General features: G+C 42.3%; 3 protein-coding genes and 1 long non-coding RNA gene across 5 annotated transcripts in view; 3 read left to right on the plus strand and 1 right to left on the minus strand.

Annotated features, from left to right (window-relative positions):
- Nucleotides 1–271: 271 nt before the first annotated feature.
- LOC136421524 (putative neutral sphingomyelinase) lies at nt 272–5,408 on the minus strand. The gene is made up of 10 exons (XM_066408851.1): nt 5,365–5,408; nt 4,732–4,832; nt 4,093–4,106; nt 3,758–3,834; nt 3,312–3,495; nt 2,674–2,756; nt 2,146–2,275; nt 1,765–1,863; nt 1,199–1,337; nt 272–694 (listed from the first exon to the last, which is right to left on the minus strand). Exons 1-10 carry the CDS (start codon nt 5,406–5,408, stop codon nt 369–371), a joined length of 1,197 nt encoding a protein of 398 aa, XP_066264948.1. The 3' UTR covers nt 272–368.
- Nucleotides 5,409–7,618: 2,210 nt separating this feature from the next.
- On the plus strand, nt 7,619–10,771 carry LOC136421900 (uncharacterized). Its single transcript, XR_010753537.1, has 3 exons — nt 7,619–7,968; nt 9,492–9,599; nt 10,100–10,771. It is a non-coding gene; the product is annotated as an uncharacterized lncRNA (long non-coding RNA).
- Nucleotides 10,772–13,971: 3,200 nt separating this feature from the next.
- LOC136421895 (receptor-interacting serine/threonine-protein kinase 2-like) lies at nt 13,972–17,951 on the plus strand. Its single transcript, XM_066409466.1, has 6 exons — nt 13,972–14,305; nt 14,482–14,627; nt 14,890–14,939; nt 15,048–15,203; nt 15,602–15,687; nt 15,899–17,951. Exons 1-6 carry the CDS (start codon nt 14,117–14,119, stop codon nt 15,917–15,919), a joined length of 648 nt encoding a protein of 215 aa, XP_066265563.1. The 5' UTR covers nt 13,972–14,116; the 3' UTR covers nt 15,920–17,951.
- Nucleotides 17,952–20,707: 2,756 nt separating this feature from the next.
- LOC136421403 (EF-hand calcium-binding domain-containing protein 6-like) overlaps nt 20,708–26,099 on the plus strand; it is a 31,413-nt gene continuing 26,021 nt past the window's right edge. The window contains exons 1-2 of one of the 2 annotated variants that reach the window (XM_066408670.1): nt 20,708–20,972; nt 24,843–25,023. In XM_066408670.1, the coding sequence (XP_066264767.1) occupies nt 24,846–25,023 (178 nt within the window). In that variant the 5' untranslated portion in view covers nt 20,708–20,972; nt 24,843–24,845. The remainder of the gene's footprint in view (nt 20,973–24,842; nt 25,024–26,099) is intronic. The other variant, XM_066408666.1, reaches the window with a different exon arrangement.

The raw sequence follows: 26,099 nt of genomic DNA on the forward strand, positions 1-26,099 counted from the left end.
ACTTTGTAATGATATTCATGAGGAGGACTGTATGTGCAGGAGTATCCTTAACATAAGTAGGAATTACAACAGGGTCGAAGATTGTATGAATCTCTCATCTCACTTGCTTATTTAATCATAAATGTTTCGACAGTACTTTTGAGGCTGACGATGTGCAACTTAAGGGTTGACCTCACGTGCTGACCTAGTTTGTAAAGCTGGGGTTGTTTATGTTATGATATGTCTGACTTTATGAATTGTAAACGAAAATATAGACAGTTTTTAGGCCCAATTAATGCAACATTTAGTTTATTGACAAAGACGTCATTCACTGTGCAGGTTTGCACACCATCGAAGCTTGATCGCTCTTCGTGGTAGTGACATATTCCTTAGATATTTTTCTTAGAACTGGCATTAAGGAGAACCTCCATGCCACTCTTGGTTGCTAGGCAACCCCTCCTCTCCATCTCCGTGACGACCGCGCCCATCCAGAAGCTCCAGCCAATGAGAAGCCCGAGCAGCAGGCTGATCAGTGACGTCACGAGGGGATGGAGCGGGAGGCTGGTGATGGGGAGGATGAGGAGCAGACAGAGGAGGAGGACCGCCGTGTAGAACAGCCGGCTGGAGGCTGCGGAGCCGATCTTCTCCTCCAGGGTCTGGACCGCCTGGAGGAGGGACGCGTCACGCTCCGACTGGTCTAGGGGGGCGGGTTTGACTGAGGTAAATGAAGAGGGGAAAAACGTAAAGGTTCCGTAGATGTACCGTTAAGTTATCTTAAAGTTACTGTTGAGCTGAGGCAAAGAAAGGGACAAGTTAATCATCAAGCTACCGTGGCATCACTATCAAATTATCTTAAAGTTACAATGAAATTAATATATAGTGACCGTAAAGATGTCTTAAAATTATAAAGTTATAGCAAGGCTATATTATAGAATATTTGTTTCCTTTTGAAATGTATATGTATATTCTGTGTCTATTTTTTCTGAATGTACATGTTTTATTGCTTTGTCATGATAAATGACAACAGGAAGAGTAGCTTTCATGGAAAATAATGGTGGATCTGAATAAACTCAAACTGAAGAATATCTGTTGCAAAAAAAAATATGTTTATTTTTCAAAGCCAACATTTTCCAGAGGAATTTATACCAAAGTTCCCATGCACAAAGCTGGTCTGTTCTTATGTTTATGTTTGATTATATCTGCGTCTTCTAAGTCTCACCTTGAGACGGGTCTAAGACCTTTTCCAGTTCCAGGTGCGCCAGCACCCCTTCATGGTCGGAGTAGTTGAAGGGTTTTCCGGGTACCTTGTGCATGGTGGTCTCACAGTGGACACACTTCACTCTGCACCTGGCAGACCCCTGAAAGACCCCAAACGATCAATGTATTACAGCAGTCCAACAGGCGAATTAGATATTTAGGAACACACTAAAACCTCCTTAGGCACGTTGCTAGTGTCTGAACACTACACAAGAGCGTCATTTGCTGTAGTAAAAACGTCTCTTTCAAAATCGTCTCTTTTCAGGTACCAAAATATCACAAAGGCAGCAGCATCGTAGAGTCTCTAATTCTGGTCCAACTATGTTTGAAATGTAGACCGATCTTTCACATGTATGTTTTACACACAACCTGCTTGGCTTACCCCATTATCCTTCCTTGAACTAAAGGTAAAGAAGAACAAAATGCACAAAGCCGACCCCATTCTTTGGTAGGCAAAACCCTTTTGGCCAAAAGCAATGATGACTTACGATAGCTTATGGCTCTTCTGAAACAACGAGATGAACGTACCTTATAAAAGACATAGTCGTATCTGCAGGGCGGATAGTCAGGGTAGCAGGTGTAGTTATTGTCATCAAGGTTCCACGTCAGACCGGAGTCTTCTACATTCTGGGGAGAAATTATTTCTGAGTCACTTGTATCGAAAACACAAAAATATCATCAACCTCACACTGGACCATGACAAAAACATGAACTCCATTAGCTGCATTTTATCAATGCATGTACAGAGACATATTTTCTATAGACGCTGAGTGAAAAAAATGAGCTGTAGTTGTGCCATTTTACAACGTACAGCGTAAACCTTTTCAGGAATCAAATTCAAGATATGTATGAAATAGAATATATTACCTAAAAGTACCCCGATCCTCTGAACACAACCGTGAAATCTACCTTGTGTTCAGCCACCAGCCAGGCGTCCTCCATCCCAGTGTTGGACTGGATGATCTTCAGCCCGAGCTCAAATGGTTGGTTGTTCAAATCTCCCGCCAGAATGTTGACATCTGCTGATCGACCGGTGTGCCTGCGAATCAGACGGATTTTTTCTATTATAGTCGCCATGCCTCTTGTTTAGTTGTTTATCTGCGTCCTGCCATCAAATTAATGAAGAGAACGCGAAGGAGACTCGGTAAACCGACTTATACATAGACAAAGCACGTATGAATATGTTATAAACATGGTCTACACATTTAAAAACTATCAACCAATTAGATCATCATCATCATATCTTATCGCTCCACTCCAACCAATTAGATGACTCCAATTTTGACATATTACCAACAATGCCTATTGCTGTGCATGCGCAGTTGAATCTATGAACCGGCCTATAACGATGGATACTAACGTAATGTCTTCTAGTATCGCTGTTTGGCTACTACCAACATGTTCTAAAACCGTTAATGAGACAAAGAGATGACTGACCGAATGAACTGGCTGAGTTCGATGGCCTGCGACACCCTGTGAGCCTTGTCCTTGTCGTGCTCATGGTTGTACTCGGTATGAGTCTGGAACAATATAAGAATGGAAACATGAGACTGCGATCTGGCAGAATGCTGATTTTTCAGGTAGAAATCGGAGGCTCTTCCGAAAGAGATCGGGAACAGGATGCTAGGAATGTGTTAGGGTAGTCTCCCATTTACAGGGTAGAGGTCAATCTCTGCCCCAAGGTATCTCTGCCCCAGTGTACGTACATGTGTGAAGTATATGTTAATCTCTGCCTCAGTGTACGTACATGTGTGAAGTATATGTTAATCTTTGCCTCAGTGTACGTACATGTGTGACGTATATGTTGATCTCGGCCCCAGTTTACTTACATATGTGACGTATATGTTGATCTCGGCCACATGGTACTTACATGCGTGACATAGAGGTTGATCTCGCCCCCAGGGTACTTACATGCGTGACGTATATGTTGATCTCGGCCCCAGGGTACTTACATGTGTGACGTAGATGTTGATCTCGGCCCCAGGGTACTTACATGTGTGACGTAGATGTTGATCTCGGCCCCAGGGTACTTACATGTGTGACGTAGATGTTGATCTCGGCCCCAGGGTACTTACATGTGTGACGTAGATGTTGATCTCGGCCCCAGGGTGCTGTACCTGACACAGCCCCACCATTTTCCCGCCATACCAGTCCGGGTGGTGCGGCGTATGCGGGAAGCCGTTCAGCGTGAAGCGGTACTGGTGCGAGCCTATTATGGGATGTTTGGAGAATATGCAGAGGCCGCTGCCATGCCAACCGCTGTAGAGTATGGACAAACGCGTGAAAAAACAAAAACATTGAAATGAAAATGAAATGTATATTGTATGTATACAAAGTAGATTCCTATACTTCACATCATTCTCATTTCTTTATCTGTAGCATTTTTAGAATTCTCTCATACCTAGTTAGTACAAATTAGTATCTTACACCACTTTTAATGTCTCAAACAGAGCCGGATCTCAAGCAGTTTCTACATCATAGTCGACCATTATATGTCTACACATCGTATAGATACCAGTACCTGTAGAAGTAGTGATGATACGGCAGCACATCTTCCACCTGAGAAACCATCCTCTCGTAGACATCTTGGCTCCAAACCTGCGATACAGAAAAACTAGAATCTGATCATCCTCAAATTTCCAGATTTTACAGAATATTTAAAAGAAATGTTCTGCCAGTGCAGTTTCTGTCTGATATGCTAGGGGCTGAGTCCCGGTATACATGCATATATCTCTGATTGTATTGTACTTGTAGCGTAGTGGTGGCAGTGTATAACATTACGTATGAAAGGAATCAAGTTATCAAATTTCTCTCCAAAGCTGTCCATTATAAGCAAACATTGTCAACATTCCAAACCTCCTGGAGGGACACTAGCGTTGGCAATAACATTATATATGAAAGGAATCCGGTTGTCAGATAGGTTTCTTTCCTAAGTGTTCAGCAAAGATCTGTGTTCTATCAGTGAGAGAGAACATTCCAAACCTCATGGAGGGACACTAGTGATTTATATTGTTGGCAATAACATTACATATGAAAGGAATCCGGTTGTCAGATAGGTTTCTTTCCTAAGTGTTCAGCAAAGATCTGTGTTCTATCAGTGAGAGAGAACATTCCAAACCTCATGGAGGGACACTAGTGATTTATATTGTTGGCAATAACATTACATATGAAAGGAATAGATAGGTTTATCTCCTAAGTGTCCAGCAAAGATCTGTGTTCTATCAGTGAGAGAGAACATTCCAAACCTCATGGAGGGACACTAGTGATTTATATTGTTGGCAATAACATTACATATGAAAGGAATAGATAGGTTTATCTCCTAAGTGTCCAGCAAAGATCTGTGTTCTATCAGTGAGAGAGAACATTCCAAACCTCATAGAGGGACACTAGTGATTTATATTGTTGGCAATAACATTACATATGAAAGGAATAGATAGGTTTATCTCCTAAGTGTCCAGCAAAGATCTATGTTCTAGCAGTGAGAGAGAACATGACTAGCCTCCTGCAGGGACACCAAGTCGTACCGTCCCGTGCGCAGCTCCTCTCCGATAGCCTGGAACCGTGCAGGGATGTCCGAGCTGAAGAAGGGGATTCCCCTAAAGAAACGGAAACAGTTGAGTTGAAGGGGAGAGTATTTTAGAATCTCACTTCAATAATTTTTCAAATCAAGAGGCAGAAGAATACAAGGATGATTTTGCCCACAACTTTGGATTGAATGTGAAAAAAATAGACATTATTTATAGAGTTAAATCTGTGATACTGGATAAGATCCTCTGTCACCAGAAAGTATAGTCATTGGGGCAATCCAGTGCATACCCGGCTAATCCATTGTAATTTCGAGGTATTTGTTATGGCCCAATTATAGATAAGCTACTCAGACGTCGAATGCATGGCTAATGAGAAGGTCAGTGAACCAATTCATGTCTTACTTAAAATCAAACAAATTACACGGAAAAAAGAGCGATGCTCAAGGCGTGAGTAGCATGAGTATGCAATACTTGTATATGTAACGGGACAAGGCATAAGTAACGCGTTATATTTCCAAAAACAGTGCCAACTGTCATGTTATATGTATAAATGCACTACCGCCCCCCACCCCCAACACGCATTGCATAACCCCGTACTCACCAACAGTTAAGAGTTAGAACACGTAACGTTAGCTTCTCAGGCATGTTGTTGGGAACATAGGATCATGCTACTACTGCAGTCTTAACGCCATACAAAAAAAATTGTCTAAATCACAGTAAGGCTAATACGCCGGACTTAAATCCTAGGTAATCAGCAGACTATAGTTCTTATCAGAAACATGTCTGCCACAAGTGAACAAAGTTCATCCACAGCCAGGGTCATTGGTCTTTCACCCAGTAAAAAGCGTCACCAGTCCTCAGAACGAGGTGCTCTGGACGTGTTTATCAGAAAACGAGCAAAGTTCTAGCCTCTACCAGGCTCCAGACGTGGCTGGCTGGAAAGAGTAGAAATGTTTCCAGCCACGTCTGGAGCCTGCTATAGAGGCTACAATGTTCACCTCTACGGCTGAGTTAATTAGTCTTTTACGTAGAGTCATTCATTTTATGTGATGATATTTATGCACTATGGTCTTGGCAAGATAGAAAAAAAAGTTTCACAAATTACAGCCATCCAACATCAACCTAAGTCGTCGGTTGTCAAACAGAAAACTATTTGCTGAACATGAGATACTGTAATTCCATAATGAAGATACACCTTTATTAAGAATTAAACTATTTTGCGACACTAGAGTGCACAATGAACAGGTGCACATTAAAGCAGCCCCTCCCCCAACATGCAATGAACCGCGTATCTAAGATTTCTAACCTCACGTACGGTCGTAAGGTCTTCTCAATATTTATCTAGCCTGAGTCAACACCGTCCCTGGTAAACACCATTACTGAGTTCACAAGGTCAGTTTGAACACGTAGGCACGTAAGGCGTTTTTGTTTAAAAAGATCAATAAATTTCACAAAATGTCCCCCTCTTCTACAATATAGTTAACCGGTATTCCTCGTATCCCCACACATGTTTGTATAGTCCACATCGTACCTAGTGACCACCATTATTGAGTTCGCTTGTTCTGTATGGGTTCGTAGGAACAACAGGTGAACTAGTACACGGCTGTCTTAATCATTTGGGCAAACTGTCATTCAGAACCGCAAAGGGTGCTCTATCTTTAACCTGCTAGTAGCCAGCATTTTCATTGCCAATTTACACCTCTACGAGCCTTCATCTTCAAGTTTCCACGTCTCCGTATCTACTGGAGTCAACACAGTACCTGGTAAACACCATTACTGGGTTCAGAAGGTCAGTTTGGGCACGTAGGCACACCTGGTGACTCCGTTTTGGTGAAAGCTATACAACCAGGGCTTCCCAACTTGTCGATGGCTATCATAAAGGCATAGCCCTGATGACAAGTGTAAGAACAGTTGAACTAGTAACATAACTTTATTGAGTTATCAATGCAGATCAATTCTGTCAAAACTGTCATATTGGGGTATGCATGCCCCTACAAAGCTACATGCATCCTAGCTGTATTCGTTGATTTTCTTTGTCAAGTAGAAGTTATGTACAACAGATAAACCATTCATTCATTTATTCAATCATTCAGTCATTCATGTAGCTACACACCTTTTCAGCACGTGTCAATACTGCTTCTCTCTTGTTTATAAACATCAATGAATATCACAACCCCCCCTCCTCTAAATGATAAGCGAACCATTCTTTACCCTATCGCCTCACATGCTCGTAGGTTCACCCCGTACCCGGCAACCTCCCTCCCTGGGTTCACAAGGTCTATGAGAACACGAGGCACGACATGTGAGCACAGGTGTTTAGCTTTTTAACCATTTTGGTCAAATTTGTTGACACAGAAATATCATTTTCAGACGCATCATCGCCGTATGTGTGGCCCTTTTTGTAAAGTAACTTCGGAACATTCCAACAATTATGTACCGATACTTCATCCCCCCCTTTGCAAAGATTAACAAATATTACTCACACCCCTTCATAACAACATCAAATGAACCGTTCTCCACCTTATCACCTCACACGGTCGTTAAGTCAACGTTATATCAGGTAAACACCAACCCGGGTGAAGCCACGTACAACAGGTGATCAGTCAATCATTCGCTGGCATCAATAGATAACGGGATAATGCAAACTTGCCCTCTCCACAAAACACCGAATGAACCGTTCTCCACCTTATCACCTCACACGGTCGTTAAGTTTATCCCCCTGTTGCAAAGATTAACAAATATCACCCACACCCCTTCATAACATCACCAAATGAACTGTTCTTCACCTTATCACCTGACACGTTCGTTAAGTCCACACCGTACCTGGCAAACACCCTCCCGGGGTTCTCAAGAACACGTAGGCACAACAGGTGAACTTCTAACCCGTCTGTTTTTATGGGTTCAGATAAGGAGCATCTAGTAATCACTACTGTAACAGTGATTGTGTTTCAACTTTCTAACCAAGTAAATCTTTATATTTTTGAGGCCTCAATATACAGGTGTTGGAAAGTAGAATAATCATGTGTAAAACGTTATAAGTCCTACCGACGCCACCGTACCTCACGTGAGTAGTGGGAAAGGGCCAACTTTTATAGCAGAGCGCATGCGCTGGTCAACATATCTACGTGGAGAGAACAGTACGCATTGTTAGTTAGCCAAGAAGAACAAGGTTGCGCCACTTTTTTCGTCGCCAAGTGTTAAAGCCGTGAGTAATTCTAACCTTGTAATGTTGCACTTTTTAGTTAAACGCTTTTCACATAGAATACATATGACTGCATCATTATGTTTTTGTATTGTGAACACTGGGCATACTTGGGAACCAACCTATGTGAAGTTAAAAGTGAGCACAGCGTTGTGTTTTATTGATCTAATGAAAAACACAAACTCCCCAGTTAATATACAAACTAGATTGTCTATCAATAACTTTCCTCATCGTTGTGAAGATCTGCAAACATTTTATTCTATTTTTAATTAATGGCTAAGATATTTTAGGTGACTATAGTTTCTACCACACATCAAAACTTCTACCCGATGTTCCATGTTTTAGCACTTACAGACGTCTAATTATACATGTATGAAAGATCCATGTTGTCAGATATCATAATGTGTATGTTGTAATGCAGCAAACAGATCAACGTTAACAAAATACCGTAGTTACGTGACTATTCCACAGTCACGTAATATGCAACGTGATTGCGTGGCCCGAGGCTATTATTGGGGGTTCCTGGTGTATAAATGTTTGCAACTAACATCCAATACAGGGTAACTCAACACCAACAAATACAAACTAAAAGTTGATCGACTTTCGGCCTCATATCGTTATGATCGTTATCGAACAGCTCTCCATTAATAATTTGTGACATTACAAACTTTAAGGTTATGTCTTAAACCCTTGGTTCGAGTTGTTTACAGAATCTTATCATCAGGTTGGTAGTGCAGGTATGTTTGAACGTTGTACCTGGCGCCAACTCCCACTGGCGTTCAAAGGTCAAGTGGTGGCATAGCGTTCTCTCCATGTAGGCATAACTTTATTGTCAGTAAATGAGGTTTGCGGAGTGCGCAGATCAGTTGACCTGTGGCAGATTCTATTTTACGTAAATGTGTTTTAAATCGCATATAACAGGTGTTCAGTCAAATCCCATACGGCGTAGCTATGTCATCTAAATCAACTTTCGCGCCCTCATATAGCAACATACATGTTCTTTATGATTGTAAACCTTTTCGGCATCAAACTGTAGAATACTAGAATGAGAGAGGTAACGTTTTAAACCCCTAGTTCTACGTTTCAACAACTTCTTGCAGCGTAGCTATGTTTGAACGTATAACCTAGTGCCACCTCCCACTGGCGTTCAATATTAAGAGTAGATAAAATAATGCAATAATCAGTGAGCGGATTCACTTGTGTCCATTTTTATCGCACAAATCTTTCTTGTCTGTATCCGGCATCCAAATGGAAAATGTGGCATTTAAACCCCCTACAGAGCCTCTGTTTAGATTGCCATTTCTTCTACCTGGTAGCGTAACATTGTCCCCCTGGCACACCTCCCACCTGCGTTCAAAGGCCAAGTGGAGGAATGACGTTCTCCATGTTATTGGTAGTAAACTTTCCCTTCGTTGCTACAGTAAGTCATTAGATTTCATTTAAGCTTATACCATCTACAGAAACGTTTGTATCATGCAATCAGACGATATAATTAGTGTTTTTTTTACTTTGTTTACTTTCTATAGATCATGAAGAAGATACGGAGATTCTTAAAGAAAGACCGTGACCAGCACGGTACCGAGATAGCCGAAGTAGACCATCACACCACTCTTTCAGCTGCAAGTTTAAGATCTGTAAGTAAGATGTTACAGTTTATGTTCTAATGTTGCGGTCTATATCTTGTTGGAACCGTTGGGAACAATGTCAGATTTTGGCGTTCAAAGTTTAGCCAGCAGAATCATGTGATCTTCCACGTTTTACTAATTAAGTTAAAAATTGCCTCCTACCTTAGGTCTGTGCTTACGCACGTGTGTGTGTGTGTGTGGCTGTGTTGATGTGTGTGTGTTTGTGTGTGAGAGTGGATGGTGTGTGTGTGTGAGAGTGGGTGGTGTGTGTGTGTGTTGATGTGTGTGTGTGTGTGTGTGTGTGAGAGTGGGTGGTGTGTGTGTGTGTGTGAGTGTGTGTGCGTGTGTGTTCGTGTGTGTGTGGCTGTGTTGATGTGTGTGTGTTTGTGTGTGAGAGTGTGTGTGAGAGAGTGTGTGTGAGTGTGTGTGCGTGCGTGAATGCGTGCGCTCGTGTCTGCCAGGTGTACGGCTTGGGCCTATATCTAACACTTTCCTTGTATGCCATGCAGAACGAAGATTCCAACATGGCGGCAGGTCTGAACCTCCAGCCTCAGTGGACCGTCAGCGGTCTCCTTAAACTTGACCTGAGTAACCGGGGTCTGACGTCCATCCCGGAGGAGGTGTTTGATATCACTGACCTGGAGGTTCTAGATGTGTGTAACAACGAACTTACCTGCATCCCGGAGGCCATCGGCCGTCTGCAGAAACTTTACCGTTTGGACGCTGACGGAAACATGCTGACAAGTTTCCCACAGGCGATCTATTCGTTGCAGAAACTGACAATCCTGTACATTCATGGTAATCAGCTGACAGAGGTTCCACCAGGGGTTTGTTCTCTGTCCAACCTTGCGGTGTTAAGTGTCAGTAACAACAAACTTTCCACCTTACCTCCTGGTGTGGAAAAGTTGCAGAAATTGAGAGAACTGTACATTTATGATAATCAGCTAAAAGAGGTTCCACCGGGGGTTTGTTCACTGTACAACCTTGAGGTGTTAAGTGTCAGTAACAACAAACTTTCCACCTTACCTCCTGGTGTGGAAAAGTTGCAGAAATTGAGACAACTGTACATTTATGATAATCAGCTAAAAGAGGTTCCACCGGGGGTTTGTTCACTGTACAACCTTGAGGTGTTAAGTGTCAGTAACAACAAACTTTCCACCTTACCCCTTGGTGTGGAAAAGATGCAGCAGGGGTTTGTTCCCTGTCCAACCTTAAGAACTTGGTTGTTAATCGAAACCCTATTACACGTCTACCTGATGACGTCAAACGACTCGCCGGGCTGAAGTCTCTCGATGTTGCTTCCTGTCAGTTTGATGAGTTCCCCAGACAGGTGCTGCAGCTGAAGACACTGGAGAACCTGCATGCTGGCGGCTGCAAGTTTGACATTGTTCCAGATGAAGTGGGAAACTTACAACACCTGCGGTTGTTGGCATTGTCAAATAACCTCCTCAGAACCCTGCCGAGCACCATGAGTCGCCTGCACAACCTACGGGTGGTCTATCTCTTTAACAACAAGTTGGACACATTCCCAGAAGTCCTGTGTGAACTGCCTGCCATGGAGAGACTGGACATAAGGAACAACAACATCACCAGGCTCCCAACCGCCCTTCATCGAGCAGACAAGCTGAAGGACTTGGATGTTTCTGGAAACCCCCTGACATACCCTCCCCAGGACGTGTGTGAACAGGGTACCGGCGCCATCATGGCCTTCCTGAAACAGGAGACTGAGAAAGGTGACTGACGTTTAATGGTGGCCAATAGGCCATTAAATTAAACGTTGTGATCATAAATGCTACCGCACAAAGTTACGACTGTAGACTGCAAAATAATCAAACTTGATAAATATTCATAATGATTCATTTTCAACTTACATGTACTCCTTAACGTATATGAACGTTCTTGATAGTGTTGATATAATTTTCTTCAGTAGATATGATGAGACATTTTTCCCGAATACAGAGATCCTACAGACCTTCAACCGACTATCCGTGAAGGTGAAGCAAACCCAGTGGAAACCTCTCGCCAGGAGCCTGGGGCTCAGCAACACGGGGATAAACGCCATCAAGGTCATTGTCGTGAATTTGCATATTCGCTGATAAACCAATACTCAATATGATATGATACGTCTTTCATATTTCTCTTTACGTTGATGAAGGTTAGACAGCCAGGTAGTAAAATACGCCAAAAATAGTTAGCAACTGGATAAAATTTTGACACAGTCAGACGTTTCAAACAGCATCCGCTGACTTCCGTCAGTGACTAACGAAAAAAAAGGAAAAAAGGAAAAAAAAGGAAAAAGGTCACTGACAAAAGACAGCGGATGCTGTCTGAAACGTCTGACTGTTTCAAAATTTTATCCAGTTGCTTGAGTAACTATTTTTGGCGTTCTCTTTACGTTAGTTATTCAGCTAGCAGTTATACCGTTATACCGTGCAAATGTTACCGTCTCTTTTGTGATAAATGATACGTTGTTCTCACAATCAGAATTACATTTACCATCACACATCAGCTATTCATAGGCGCTAAAAACATGAGAAACGTTCAAGAAATCCACCATAGAAACATCTGATATAGTTTCCACTCTCTCCTATTTTGCTAGGCATCCGCCTCAGACGACGTTCCTGACCAGGTGTACCAGACCCTGGTGCAGTGGAGAGAGAAGGCAGGTGAGGCGGCCACACTTCCCGCCCTGGAGCAGCACCTGAGAGACCTGGGCTTTCAGCAGCTGGCGGACCAGCTCTCAAGAACACCCAGGGTGGGTTGATGCCAATATGTTAGGTTGTGGTTTTTAGTTTGGATGAAGATGGCTTTTCAGTGAGTATTCTAATTATAAGTAAGCGTTGCCAGTAGCCGTTGCCAGTTGTGTTCATCATTATAATCGTGTCCTCCTCTTACGAGGTGAAACAGTTGTTGAATTGACGTTTGCTCTCCAGAAATTCTTGTCGTTTATTGTTGAGAGGAGTTCCTGTCCTTCTAAACTAACATAATTTTCTATGAGTTTCTTGAGTGTTCTGATCGGTGTGCTTGTGTCCGGGTTCCAAAGCAGAATACTTCTCTACTACGTACCACCACAGTTGAAACAGTTGTACTGATAGTCTTTGATTCGGGTAACTCTTGGGTGGCAGCTGAAATACCCAGGGTGGGTTGATGTTTAAATGACTTCATCCAGGGAGGGTGGATAGTTTTATATATGTTTTATACTTTTTGGATCAATTTCGATGACAATGACTTTTCAGTGAACATGTCATATTCACCTTTTCAGTTGTTTTCATATGTATTTTGGATAACATATGGCCACATGTATAGTCAATATGCCAAAAAAATCACTACCGCAACGATTGAAAAGCTTAATGACATGCCAGATATTCATAGTATAAATGATGATCAAGATTTTTTTCTCTGCAGACCACAGATCGCAGAGGACATGAATCAGAAGTCGGTGCTATAGGCGGCCAAGAGGCAGATGATCCACAGAATAGGTACAACTGTATTCTAAACTGTAGGATGTCAAGATAAAACTTGCAACAATGCTATGTAAAACTATCACTTTGCTCTCTCTCTGAACTTCGTTATCACACAAAAAGGATACTGCTACCAGATACCAGACTTGTTCCTGTAACACCGCCGTAAGAGAGGCGACATGATACAGGTGTTCAAGTTCGTGAAAGGATTCGACCGTGTTAACCCAAGCCGCCTGTTCAACTTCAATGTTGACAGACGCACCAGAGGCCACCCATACAAGATGGTCAAACCTCAAGCTAAGAAGCCGGCCAGGTCGAACTGCTTCAGTGTCAGGTCTGTCAACTCATGGAACAGCCTCCCCGCGGATGTTGTAGCTGCCGAAACTGTGAACACCTTCAAGTCAAAACTGGACAACCACTGGAGGGGACTGGAGTACTCACCCAGCCCAACATAAACTCTATTTACAAACTCTGAACTTTAAGCTTAAGACGCGGATCTTATAGGCAATATGCCTCCTATCCGAACACTATGTTATGTTATGTTATTTGTACCCAGATATTTTATCATATCTCCCCAAAAGGTACCCCAGCGTGACCCTTGACCGACGGTTTCCTATAATCGAGTTTGAACGACTCGAGTTCCAGTCCTTTCTCGGCCGCGGGGGGTTCGCCTACGTGACGAAATACAGACATCTGGACTGGAGACAGGACGTGGCTGTCAAATGTCTTCTGACTCGCGAGATAGAGGGAAGGTCGGGTCTACATTTTATCTTTTTGCAGCTAACAAATTTCATTGTTGGTCTATTTCTATCGTATGGAGCAACCAAGCACATGACCATTGATATTCAATATTGTATCCAATTTAATTGATCTTTAAAGATTAAGATTAATAATTGAGATAAAAATAGCGAATTGGAACAAATAAAATGTTTTGATGTGTTTTTTCTCACTTGAAGTGAGCAAGATCTGCTGTACTCCGAAGCGAGGAAGCTGAACCTGGGAAGCCGATCAGACCACGTCATCAGTCTGCTGGGGGTCTGTCTGGATCCAAACTTCGCCATCGTCATGCCCTACATGGAGAACGGCTCCCTGGCCGAGCTGCTAAAGGATGTGGACGTGCCCTGGGCCCTGAGGTGGAGAATGGCGCACGAGATCTCCCTGGGGATGACTTTCCTGCACTGCCAGAACCCACAGATTCTCCACTGTGATCTGAAGGCAGAGAACGTGCTACTGGATGGGGACTTCCATGTTAAGGTACGATTTTATCCTGTATCCAGTACTAAGTGCAAGCAAGCTCTGCTCTAAATCATTGCTATTCATCCATTCTCTTGAAATACCATAGATAATTTCATTTGCAAACGCCTTACTCGCGAGAGCATATTCAATAAAGAACATCACGTTGCATTTTTAATTTTATTTACCATTACCAGATTTCCGACTTCGGCCTGTCCAAGTGGAAGGCGGAATCTCGCGTTGTCACTAAGACAAGCCCGGAAGGAAGCACAATCACGCATGCGCCGCCGGAATACCACGCGGACATCAACCTGCCTCCCAACACCAAGTTCGACGTCTACAGGTACTCAAAACTCTGTAGGATATCAGTGTAGACAGTCTTTTTGATATTCTTCCTATATCTAATATCATCAATGTGTTATTCTTTAAAGGGACATTTTGTGAGAGGAATCACCAGCCCAAAACAAGACTAGTCCTACTTGTTTGATATAAGGACTTTCGTATACATTGTTCTCTTCCTATATTTTATTCTTCTTCTTGTTCTTGCTACGGCGTTTTCTATTTGACCCTACCATGTTTGATGTACCTGTTTATATTGGTTTCAGCTTCGGCGTGCTGCTGTGGGAGATTGTAACTAGAAGGCAGCCCTACGCACGTGAGTACAGGATTCTTTCTTCATGCTATATTGGTACAGATTTGCATCTTCTTGAGATTTTCTACCACATTTTTATTCCAAACCCTTTTCTTATTTCTTACTTGCCAGTTGCTGCCAATTCTGCCCTGATCACCATGGCGGTCACCATGGGTCAACGACCTGACCTGACCCTGATCCCCACAGACCGGGAGGACGTGACGTCAGTGAGCGAACTGATGCAGACATGTTGGAGCCAGGACCCGGAGGACAGGCCGCCTTTCAACGGTGAGGATAGCTTTATGTCAGTCTATCCTGTACAGTGTACCATATATCCATTTTCAGCTTTCCGGCAAAACAACAATGTTAACGAAATCCTTTTAAAAAAGCCCCTTATTCTGGTTGACAAGAATGCCACAATCATATTCCATAACTGGATGCACCTAATAACTAAGGAAACTGTGTGAGTTCTGCGGTCTAAAAGCAAGCCTCAAGATTGAATCGTATATTCAAGAAATTATCTTACTGGAACACCACTGGGACTGAAAGAAAACAAATGGACCCTCTATGAACATCAGTCATGACATTACCTTCTTCTTTATGGTCATCATCTAAATTCTAAGCTACTCCACATCAGTAAAATACAGAAGAATTACGAACAACATTCCTATTTCTCTCCTCTCCAGACTGTGCTGACCAACTCCGCCATGTGAAGGACAGGTTTAGTCGGGAGGAGATTCGACAGGCAATCATCAATGTGGAGAAGATGAAGGTACGCCGCTTTACTTCTGAAGCATTCAGATGAATAAGTTGATATTTGGTTGCTTCTTAAGGTACCTTGCTGTCTAGACATGAGTTAAACACTTGCAGTAAAAGATCATGACTGCGCCATTACAAGTACAAACAGTGATGTGAGGCGATTTTCACCGACAACTCTTTTGAAATCATTAGCTTTGAGTTGAGAACATTGTGTACTTTTACAGGCTACAGCAAGCAGGAAGTAACAGTGCAGACAGCTGGCGAGTCGTGGGGACTTCTCTGCTACTGTATGTTGGACAGCCAGACGGATTTTCACTTAAAAGTTCATCTGGTAGAAGTCATTCTGAATCAAGGTTGAACTGCAATTGGCAACACAAACATCACTGCAATGTGAATGTGTGTTTGAGGGACCGTTTATGTATAGGAAGGCAAAACCAGACTCCTCTAACATTTTTCTTACATTAGATAACCAGCAGAATGTTTACTGCAACATATGTTACTGCAACATATGATCCATTGCTCATTGTGTCACGTGTCCTATCTGCATAACGTGACGTCACAGAAGCAGTGGACTACTCATACCTTGACAAAGAGAAAGAGTTGAACAGTTGACAATGTTGTTACTCCATTTTTTGTTTTGTTAATTACAGTTGAACCTTTGTTCAGCCGTACGTATTAGTCTGCTTGTTTGGTAGTTAATGTCTACTAGTTTGGTTTAGTTGAGTTTTAGGTTTGAAGGCTTGTAAAAACGTTAGGTAAATCTGTGAACAGATAACACGATACAAACACGTAACCAATGACTAAATCTTCAAATAATGATGATTCAGCTAAAAGCTGTCAAAATGATTGTCTTTGGAACGTTTTTATTGTGATAACCCATGGGCTGATGTGCTGTCATCGATATCATTATCATCAATGTAAATAACAATTAGTATAACGGTGTTGATAACCTAACAATAATGTTAGTGTTGGAAAGGCACTACGGAGCTATTATTTCTATCATTTCTACACATGTGATTGTGTTGTTGTAAACTTACTAGTTGAGTGGTTTGCGGGTAAGAGTAGTGTGACGGCATTTTGCATTTATAGTTTTACCAATCATTTCAGTCACGTAACGATTTGAAGGACGGGACTATGTAAAGGCAAGAGTAAGGTTAAGGTAACCATTTGAAGACTACAAATGATTCTTAATTAAATACTAATTACGGCATCAGGTCATTAATTAAAGTCGCAGTCGCAGAGTTTCGTCCGTTTCATGGATAGCCACATCAATGTTCATCCTAATAAATATGATAAGAACAATGGACGTCTTGCAGAAGTTAGGACAGTAGGCATTCATATTATTGCTTTGACGTCAGCTAAGCTACAAAACCTGACGTCATGTACACAGAAATTTCGGACACGAGAAAATAGGAGAATCTCCTTGCGATTACATTTCACATAATTGTTTATGCTAATGTATCTAATTTGGTTGACAACAATGGCAACATTGCATGATCATGTTGGTAAGTCATTTTGACACAAGCAGTTTTTGCTACCTGTCAAAGTTTCGGCAACTTGTCCAATGAAGGCAGCTTACAAAACGTTGGCGTGTGTCAAAAGAACTTTACCTTCAAATAGTCACTTATAGTTTGTTTTATTGATAGTTTTACTTATAATCAGAAATATTGCACCGTTCACTAAGCTATAAAATCTCAATATAAAGGGCCCAGTGTGTATAAATTTGTACACCCGATACATTGTATGTAATTAGGCTTTAAATAGATTTCTTGGTGAGAATAACTTGATGTTGATGTCAGCAGTGCGTACTACTGGGTTTTTACTCATCTTGTATTGATGAATATTTTGTTCTATTTTATAATCACTAGCTTAGGTGAGGATGTGGTGTTGAATGGCTTGTGGTCTGCATTCTGCAGTAAGTATATTAAGTGAACAATTAAAGAGATGATTACTCATTTATTCACACTTGGTGTAAGTAAAGTGAAATGTAGTTCATGTTTGGGAAGCTACATGGTGTATTGAAAATACATAGACCAGTTAGTAGTTCTAGTCTTTTTTATGATAAACACAGTAGTGCTTATCTGTAATCTAGATTATTTTGATACTGGTTAAAATAGCATATCAATGATACATGTATAAGTAATTGACTCAATATAGTCTTATGGCGCTTATAATGATGTACTATCGGCAGGATGAATCATTCCATTTTTCCTTGTGCTTATAGGTACATTGCTTGTTAATCTTGTGACGAGGTGAAATAAACTTGTGTAAAAATGGTATCTGGTAACAGTGTTGGATGGCAAGTGCATTATTCCTTCAATTAAAAGAGGTTTGTTTGTTTTAAAGTATCCTACAGCAGTAAGAAGCGTTTTCGGTGTCACGCCGGATTTCTGCTCCGCCAGATTTGTGCTCTGTGAGGTAGTGCGCGTGCGCGGAGTTACGATTAGGGTTAAGTTTACGGTTGGGTTAGGGTTATTTATTAATTCATTGGTTTAGGGACTTAGGGTTATAAGTTAGGTTAGGCTGCACCAAGTGATGTTTATGGATGACATCCGCGCGCGCATTGATTTTGGTCTGTTCCCAGAAAAAAACACAAGAAATTCCGCTTCCTGTAACTATGACTAAAGAATTACGACAGTGCCGCAAATCGTAAGGACAACAACTGCTGTTCAACTTCAACTGATTTATTCAAATTATTGCTGTTTTCATGATGAATAAAAGAATTGTTAGTTGTCACACTGTGTTCTCTCATTCAGTTTGTGTCCTAACATGTGTCGTCGACTATCATATTTCAAATCTAGGCATCTTGTTTTTTTCGGCCCTTCTTGTTTTTTTTCGCGCTCTTGCATTAGATTTAGGGTCTCCAAAGGACGTCATCCATAAAAATTACATGGTGCAGCCTTAGCCAAAATCACTGGCTCTCTGCGACCTAAAGCCACCTTTTAGGGGGCCTAAGCATCGATGAGTATAGATAGGGCGTCCTTAATTATGTTATTTTGTTATTGTTATTGGGTAGGCCGAATACTCTCTCTTCGCAGCCAGGGGCTGAATTGCGAGGAGCGCACATTTGGCGGAGCTAGATCGCAAGGGTCTGTAGCGACTGCCGTTCAGGCGCGCAGGTGACCTCAATACGACAATTGCCCCATGTGCGACCATAGGACTGTAGGCTTTGGACCACGCACACCGGGAAGGACTCCTACTCTTTTCAAGTGCTGTTGGTTTTTAACGTGCTCGAGATGTGGCTCTCCTCAAACACGGGACCTCCATTTAACGCCCTATCCGAGGGACGTCCCTAACCGAAGCTAGGTACTCATTTACACCTGAGTGAAGTGAGGAAAGTCGTGTCAAGTGCCTTTCCCAAGGGCACAACGTCAACGGGACAAATCAGGGAATCCCGGATTCGAACTCAGTATCTCTGAGTTCTGGGGTCAAACACCCTGCCACTGCGCCACAAAGACCCAATAAAGTGCAGAGACAAATATTTGTCAAGCGCAAAAAAAACTGCCTTGACACCGGATCTGACACCTGTTGCTTCCTGTTGGAATGTCTGCAAGGTTCAAAATCCTCGCTAGATGTCGCTGCTGAGAGGTGTGTCTGGATGTCGGGGTGAGTCTGCCACAATGTACGGATACTGCAACGCAGCGTACGCTATTTTTCATTAGATTGTCCACCACAATATTACCCCTCCCACCAGACAGGCACACAACATCATGACCCTTACCTCTTCCTTCAGGCCGACTTAAGCTTCTCGTGAATAAACCTAGTTCAAACAAACTGTCAAACAAATAAAAGCACACATACACACACGTAGATATAAACTATTGTATAATTATATACTCACCAACAGTTAACAGAACACGCCGCTTCCGAGCACGCTGTTAGAGACACGGGATGATCTGACGCTTTATAGTCCTGATTAAGTACAGAAATACGTTTTAAAGGATGTAAAAAAAATGTTGGGAATATGTAAAAATAGATATAACATGTAAATGATAAATAAGGGCAAAATATTTTTAAATCACAGAAAATATTAGATATATTCATAAATCAAGTCGCAGTTCTTAACATTATAACCTTGGTATAGTCCTAACACAGTACAAAAATGTCAACATGTGTTTAAAATAGGCAAAAATGTGTAAATATATCTAATGAATATATTAAAAATCAAAGTCACTAAATACACTAGGATAAAGCCGTAACAAAACAGCAGGCTATATGACACCGGAATCCATATGGAGGACCTGAGTGCGGCCATGGCAGACAGGATGGAGTGGTCAGCGGTTGTGCATGGACTTGCCCCGTCCCCCCCGGGGGTCGACCGATGATGATGATGATGATGCTTATCAAAAACTGCCATGTCGGCAGCAAGGGTCAGTAGTCTTTCACCCAATAACATTTATTAACCCAATACCATTTTATTAACTTGTGCCTGTATGATTTATAGACAACTGCTACGAAAAAGTGGGTTAGAGAACCCCTCCCCACTCTATCAAAAGGGATTGGCTTTTCAAACATACTACGTCTAGGGTCGGTCCGGCTCGGACATGTTGTGAGGGGTCGCAGGGGTTGCCGGCGACCCCGTGTACCAGGGGCCTTTCAAGCGCCTAAATTTCAAGCGTCAAACCACGTAAAAGAACACTACAAAAGCATCGAGAAGAGTAGGGATGACCCGGTGTGCTTGGCTACAAAAGTAGTGAAGCCGTATTGCACTTTCAGGTACCGAAAAAGCATTACGCTTCTTTTCAAATATTACGCTTCTTTTCAAACATTACACTTTGTCTCAAACATTACGCTTTGTCTAAAACACTACGCTTCAAGTTCGGCTGAAGAAAGAAAAGAAAGACGACAGGTCACAAAACATACGCTTCCGGGTTTGACACCTGTTGATGTCTGCAAGGTTTAAAAATCTCGGTAGGTGGCGCTCCTGTGAGGTGCGTCTGGCTGTCACTCACCGCCGCGGCGCCCTCTGTTGTCCTCGAAGTGGGCGTGTTCACGTGACCAGTGTAAACAATCCCCGGGGTAACCCGAGCGTCGCGTCCCCATGGCGACCAAACAACAGGGTCTGCATCCGCCTGACTCGAGTTTCCCGCGAGTCTAGCGCTACAGAACGGCGATCATGTTTTGATGGAAACTTTTCAGCAGATTGCCACATTTCACTAACTTTCTGTGACAGGACCTTGCCACAATAGGACCAGGTTTTGCCACTTTTGTAGCGAAGTTGCGACAGGAAAGTTTCCGGAACTGACCGGCGTCCGGCCTGAACTCGTGTGAGGTCGCCAGCTGAAACACTAGCCCCAGGTGAGTTTGCTACTTTTATTCGCCACTTGTTGCACACTTGTTGCACGGGGAGTTAAGAAAGTTGCGATTCCGTGGATCATTTGTTTTGAAGCGATTTGTAGCCTGAACATTTGCATAACCAGTCTGTAAGGTGACATTATAAGGAGTGTACGTGACTGGAGTTCAGACGTGTTTATTACAACAACATGGCAACAATGTGGCACTTTTATTGACCAACATTCAGCCACAACATTCTCCACATTTCTGTGTAGCCGTTCTGTCGAACAGACAGGCAGTTCTGCACTAATGTAGCACATTATACACGGCAGTATTGTGGCAGTTTTGTCGGTGTGAACCCATCCACATCGCCACAAACCTGCCACAAACAGTCGCGGAAGTGCGTCGCTAGGAGAGCACTCCGGCATGTGGCCAAATTGTAGCCAAACATTTTAAAAGTACAGACTGTGTCTCAAGAGGAGTGGTGGGAAAGGCTCTGTACTCATATTCCCACAATTACAACCTGTGTCAGGCTTTAAAAATATGTCACATGTAAATATGGGAGAGGTAACTCCCAATGTATGAAACAAAAATAAACGTTGGTTATGTTTATGTTACAACAGTTTGTATGCAGATTGAAAGCAACGTTTATGTATACATGTATCTTGTTACTGTAACTGTGTTACATATAGGGTGGGGTAAGTTTTTACTTCACAATCTTTCAAATATTTCAAGTTTTCTGAGTCACCAGTAGGGGTGGATACCGGTTCGCTGGACCTGATTCGGACCTTTATAACATCCAAGAACTGAGTCCAAAAAACCTGAAGCCAAAAACCTGAGTCCAAAAAAAACTGAACAAAGTACAAATATATTTTTCTATTTTGTTTGATAAAAAGTGTTTTGAGTCTGCCGTCTGACAAAAAAGGCATTTAGAATAAGTGCAACATTCAAGTGTCAAACACTGGTTTATCTTGAAAGTCTTCTCCCCAAGAAACTTTTATAGTTGTGCATGTCAGTATTAACTCTCTATGCCTAATATTGGTCTAATAAAACAAAACATCAACTGGACAGGATCAGGTCCAGGTTCAGGTCCGGACCTGAACCTAAATCTCTGGACCTAAACTTGGACTTGAACCATATCAAGCCGAAGCGGTATCCACCCCTAGTCACCAGTATCAAATCAAAACACCAGGTAGCAAAGTCATAAGCACCACCCCACCCGTGGTCACACCTCACTGATAAGAGCAAACTTTAGAGAGCTTGAAAGCAAGCCAACAGAAAAGGAAACAGCACAACCTGCCCAAGAGGACCACTCAGGGACTGGTAAAACCTGGCCTATGTGGACAGGTGGTCACTGTAGACAGTTTGTGTTCATGGGAAAAATTATCTAAGGAAACATTTAACAGTAGTCACAATGGCCAGGTGGTCTTTATGTACAGGTTTGACTGTCGTCACTCAGAAATGTAAAGTTGTGTCGTGGCTGTGACACCTGCAGGATGAACTGTAACATGTTTTGCAACATTGTAGCCATCAGAGTTGTAGCATTCCCCTGTTGTAGCTATTTACCGTCAGAGCTGGGGTAATCGTTACCACTTCATGTCTTAATTCTTAAACCTCCTTCTTAAGGGGCCTTAATCTGCTCAGGTCAGACGACACAATGTCACACACAATTTAACGCTTCACTTAAGCCCAGTCTGGAATAACCTGCGATCCAGTCTGTTGTTGTTAAACCCTTTCTTTGGCAATGGACGGAGCTCTCTGACGCCTGGGTAATCGTTGTGGTGGTTTTATGCAGTAGGATTTTCAGGCGGTAGGAGTTTTACTGTTGTGGCCAATTAAACTCCTGCATGAAACTACTACCGGGTGCGAAAGATAACCACAGCGGTAGAAAGCCCTGTTTGCCCCGGCCTAACATCGATAGACTGGATTCCAGGTTAAGTTTGGAGTGAACCGGCTGTTATGATCTGTACTAAACGACCTAAGCCTTGTTGTGACTAAATGTAACTATCCAAACGTTGCTATGAGTGGATAAGGTTTAACAATGCCCGGATCAGACCCAATCACTTCAGGCATGGCAAAGTTTATTTCACGGATGACATCACACATGTACTGTTTCCCAAGTCTAATGCAACTGTACATCATGGCATAATGCATTCTACTTGTTCTAGCTTGAGTTTTTGAAACTCAGGCATTTTGTGCCAGTTACAAAAATAGACTTGAATGTGTTTCCCTGTGCAATTTCCAAATTACATGTACTTTTTTATTGTATGGACAATTATCTATGAATTAGCCCAAGTGGGTACAGTAAACGAGTAATAGTACCTCTTGAAATGTTGCGATTCAAATATACACACTCCGCTAATTTTGGGTCACCAAAACACTCAACACGACCATTTGTGACAACATAAAACATCACAATGATTTCAGTAGAGATACAATTTCACTCCTGCATTGTTCAGTGATGTTACAGTATATGTTAGGACTCTACCTACGCTGTACAGACAATGGAGAGGTTCCCTTGCCAAACTGTTGTCTAATGTAGCATTAATGCCGCACTACGCGCACCTTAGCGGAGCACATTGGGCATTAATGCTAGATTCCCTCTGCTCCCTTTGGAACAGAGCATTAATGCCAGCATACACCCCTGTCCATTAATCATCATTTATCACCCAGTCATCTTGGACTGAAGGGGAAGTGGAAACCCTTTCCCCTGGCTGGTGCCAGTGGGGGTGGTCACACCAAATTAACCCTCTGCCCCCTAACTACAGTCCACCCTTGTCAAAAACGCAGTGTGCACTAACCAAGCATTAGTGCTGCATAAGTATTTCTGGCATTAATGCTACATTAGACAACAGTTTGGCAAGGGTTCTTAAACACTAAAACTACAACTGTCTGACTACCCACACTAAGGTGTCAGTGGTAGGGATGGAGCAGATAGGATATGGGTTTGTGTATTACATTGTATACATATTTGAGGCTTTAATCATGAAATGTCACAAAAAGTCATACATTTCAAGAGTTTATTTCATTTCTTTGATAACGTATTAAATATATAGTGTCTTATCAGGGCTCGAAATAGTGGGTGCATGTGCACCCAGTGCACCCAAAATTGGAGCTGTGCACCCAATTTTTGACTGTGGGTGCACTGGTGCACCTAAATATTTTTGTAGCCTATAGGGTTAAGGTATTATTGTACGCTAGTATACAGAAAATTATTGAAATGGAAATATAAAAAACAGCAGGATAACTTTTTGCTGTACTTAATTTAATGTATTATTTGTTTGAAATTTTGAAGTTAGCTATAGAATTACAGATTGAAGTTCTAAGAAAGGCAGCAGCGTTAAACTTGTAATTATGTTCTGAAGAATATTCAACTTTATTTTATCTGGTGCACCCAAAATTCTTTCTGTGCACCCAATTTTTTGACTTGGGTGCACCAGTGCACCTATTCCCAAAGATGAATTTCGAGCCCTGCTTATTAAAAAAATTGTCAATTTGTCAATTTTTATATTGAATATTCAATCTCTTAACCCTTTTTGGCAGATGTTTTAGTTCAGTATCTTATGTACAGTATCTTATTATCTTACAACTCTAACTTGATTATAATATGGCCAGCGTCCCCGTGTATGTGGGAGCTTCTGGCATAAGCCTCACAACGTAAAAGAACCCGACACACTTAAGGAGAGGAGTAGGGGTGACCCGGTGTGCCTAAAAACACGAGCCATAGCGAAGTCACATGGCACTACCACTAGCTACTTGAAAAAGCATCATGTTTCACCTCAATTGAGGATGACTGCTTTACCTACATACCTTTGAGACTAAGAAAATCCGTAGTCGTTATCAGTATCAAATAATTTTACCCAAACTAAACTAAGATTGTTCCCCTAAATGCAGACCATGTCGGCAGCGAAGGTTGTCCAGCCGTCCCCGGATTTCCGCGGTCTGCGTCCGCTTTCCCGCGGAATGACGTTCTCCCCGCGGCCGCTGAACGCTACCATCTCCCGGCTGAGCTCGCGGGCGTCGCTGCCACGACAAACCGCCACGATGGAACCCAGCAGGCTCTCCGTCTCATCAAGTAAGAACTTATTTTCATTTCCTTCATACTTTAAATCATTTCTAAGCTTAAATGATGATTTAGTAGCAGTATGCAGTATTTGATTATACTGCTGCCGGGGTCCCTGACACAGGGGTGGGCAGCTGTCGGCTAGTCTTCACACCGCGCTTCCAAGCGGCTCTGTCCATGGGGGTTCACGCTGGTGAGGCCACACACTTTAATGTCCTTCTTGACGCGCTCAATCCAAGATTTCTTTGGTCTACCACGAACTCTTTTGCACAGTAACTGCAGTTTTGTGATAGCGTTCATTTGCAGATATAAAAACATAAGTCATGGAGCACTTTATTTTGTTTCGTACTTTAAGTACCAGGGACACCTACATATACAGTTTAAATGCAGAAATGTTTGTGGTTTTTCGAAATTAAACCACGCAAACTTAAATGCATTTACAGTATGCTGAGTAAGGGCACGGTATTGGAAGTTGGAGCCCATCCCTCTCCTTCCACCACCTTTTACATCCCCAACCAAAGTCAGATACTCGTTTTTACAGCCCTAACTCTGCAGTTTTAACTCCAGCTATGATAATATTTAAAAAATATTATCATAGCTGGAGACTTGGTTTTTGGCATATCAAACAAGGTTCAGACACCAACAAGCTGCTAGGGGACCCAAACCTACACCACTTCTTTATTACATCATAAGCTATCTGCCACCCAAAAATCAAGACCACAGCAGATCCAGGTCAAAAGATACAAAAATTGAAGTTCTGCTGCAGTACCAAGGTCACATACCAGGGGGCCCAAAATCGACCTTGAATTTTGGCCTCACAACACCCGCCCACATACCAAATATCATCGTAATCCATCAAGAGGTGTGGAGTTATATATGCTGACTAGAGTAGTGCAGAATCACAAACAGACAGACAGACAGACACACCCAAAACTATATCTCAATTTTTCATGGAGATAAAAATACAACCCATGAAGACAAACTAAGGTCAGTTCTGTAAGTGTAGCAAAGAGAGGACACAGAAACAGACCTTTGCTTGTGGTCAAAATATCTGACAAGAGTAACAAAAGACTGTAACTCAATTTTTT

This window comes from Branchiostoma lanceolatum, chromosome 16 (assembly GCF_035083965.1).
Source record: "Branchiostoma lanceolatum isolate klBraLanc5 chromosome 16, klBraLanc5.hap2, whole genome shotgun sequence".
NCBI lineage: Eukaryota > Metazoa > Chordata > Leptocardii > Amphioxiformes > Branchiostomatidae > Branchiostoma > Branchiostoma lanceolatum.

Excerpts from the sequence above, each read along its gene's own strand:
- LOC136421524 (XM_066408851.1), bottom strand. The coding sequence starts at position 5,408 with ATGCCTGAGAAGCTAACGTTACGTGTTCTAACTCTTAACTGTTG. Across the intron at positions 2,757-3,311 it reads TCAACATCTACGTCACACAT|ACTCATACCGAGTACAACCA; the intron begins GTAAGTACCCTG and ends ATATTGTTCCAG. Across the intron at positions 1,864-2,145 it reads GGCTGGTGGCTGAACACAAG|AATGTAGAAGACTCCGGTCT; the intron begins GTAGATTTCACG and ends ATTTCTCCCCAG.
- LOC136421895 (XM_066409466.1), top strand. The coding sequence starts at position 14,117 with ATGCCCTACATGGAGAACGGCTCCCTGGCCGAGCTGCTAAAGGATGTG. Across the intron at positions 14,306-14,481 it reads ATGGGGACTTCCATGTTAAG|ATTTCCGACTTCGGCCTGTC; the intron begins GTACGATTTTAT and ends TACCATTACCAG. Across the intron at positions 15,688-15,898 it reads TCAATGTGGAGAAGATGAAG|GCTACAGCAAGCAGGAAGTA; the intron begins GTACGCCGCTTT and ends GTACTTTTACAG.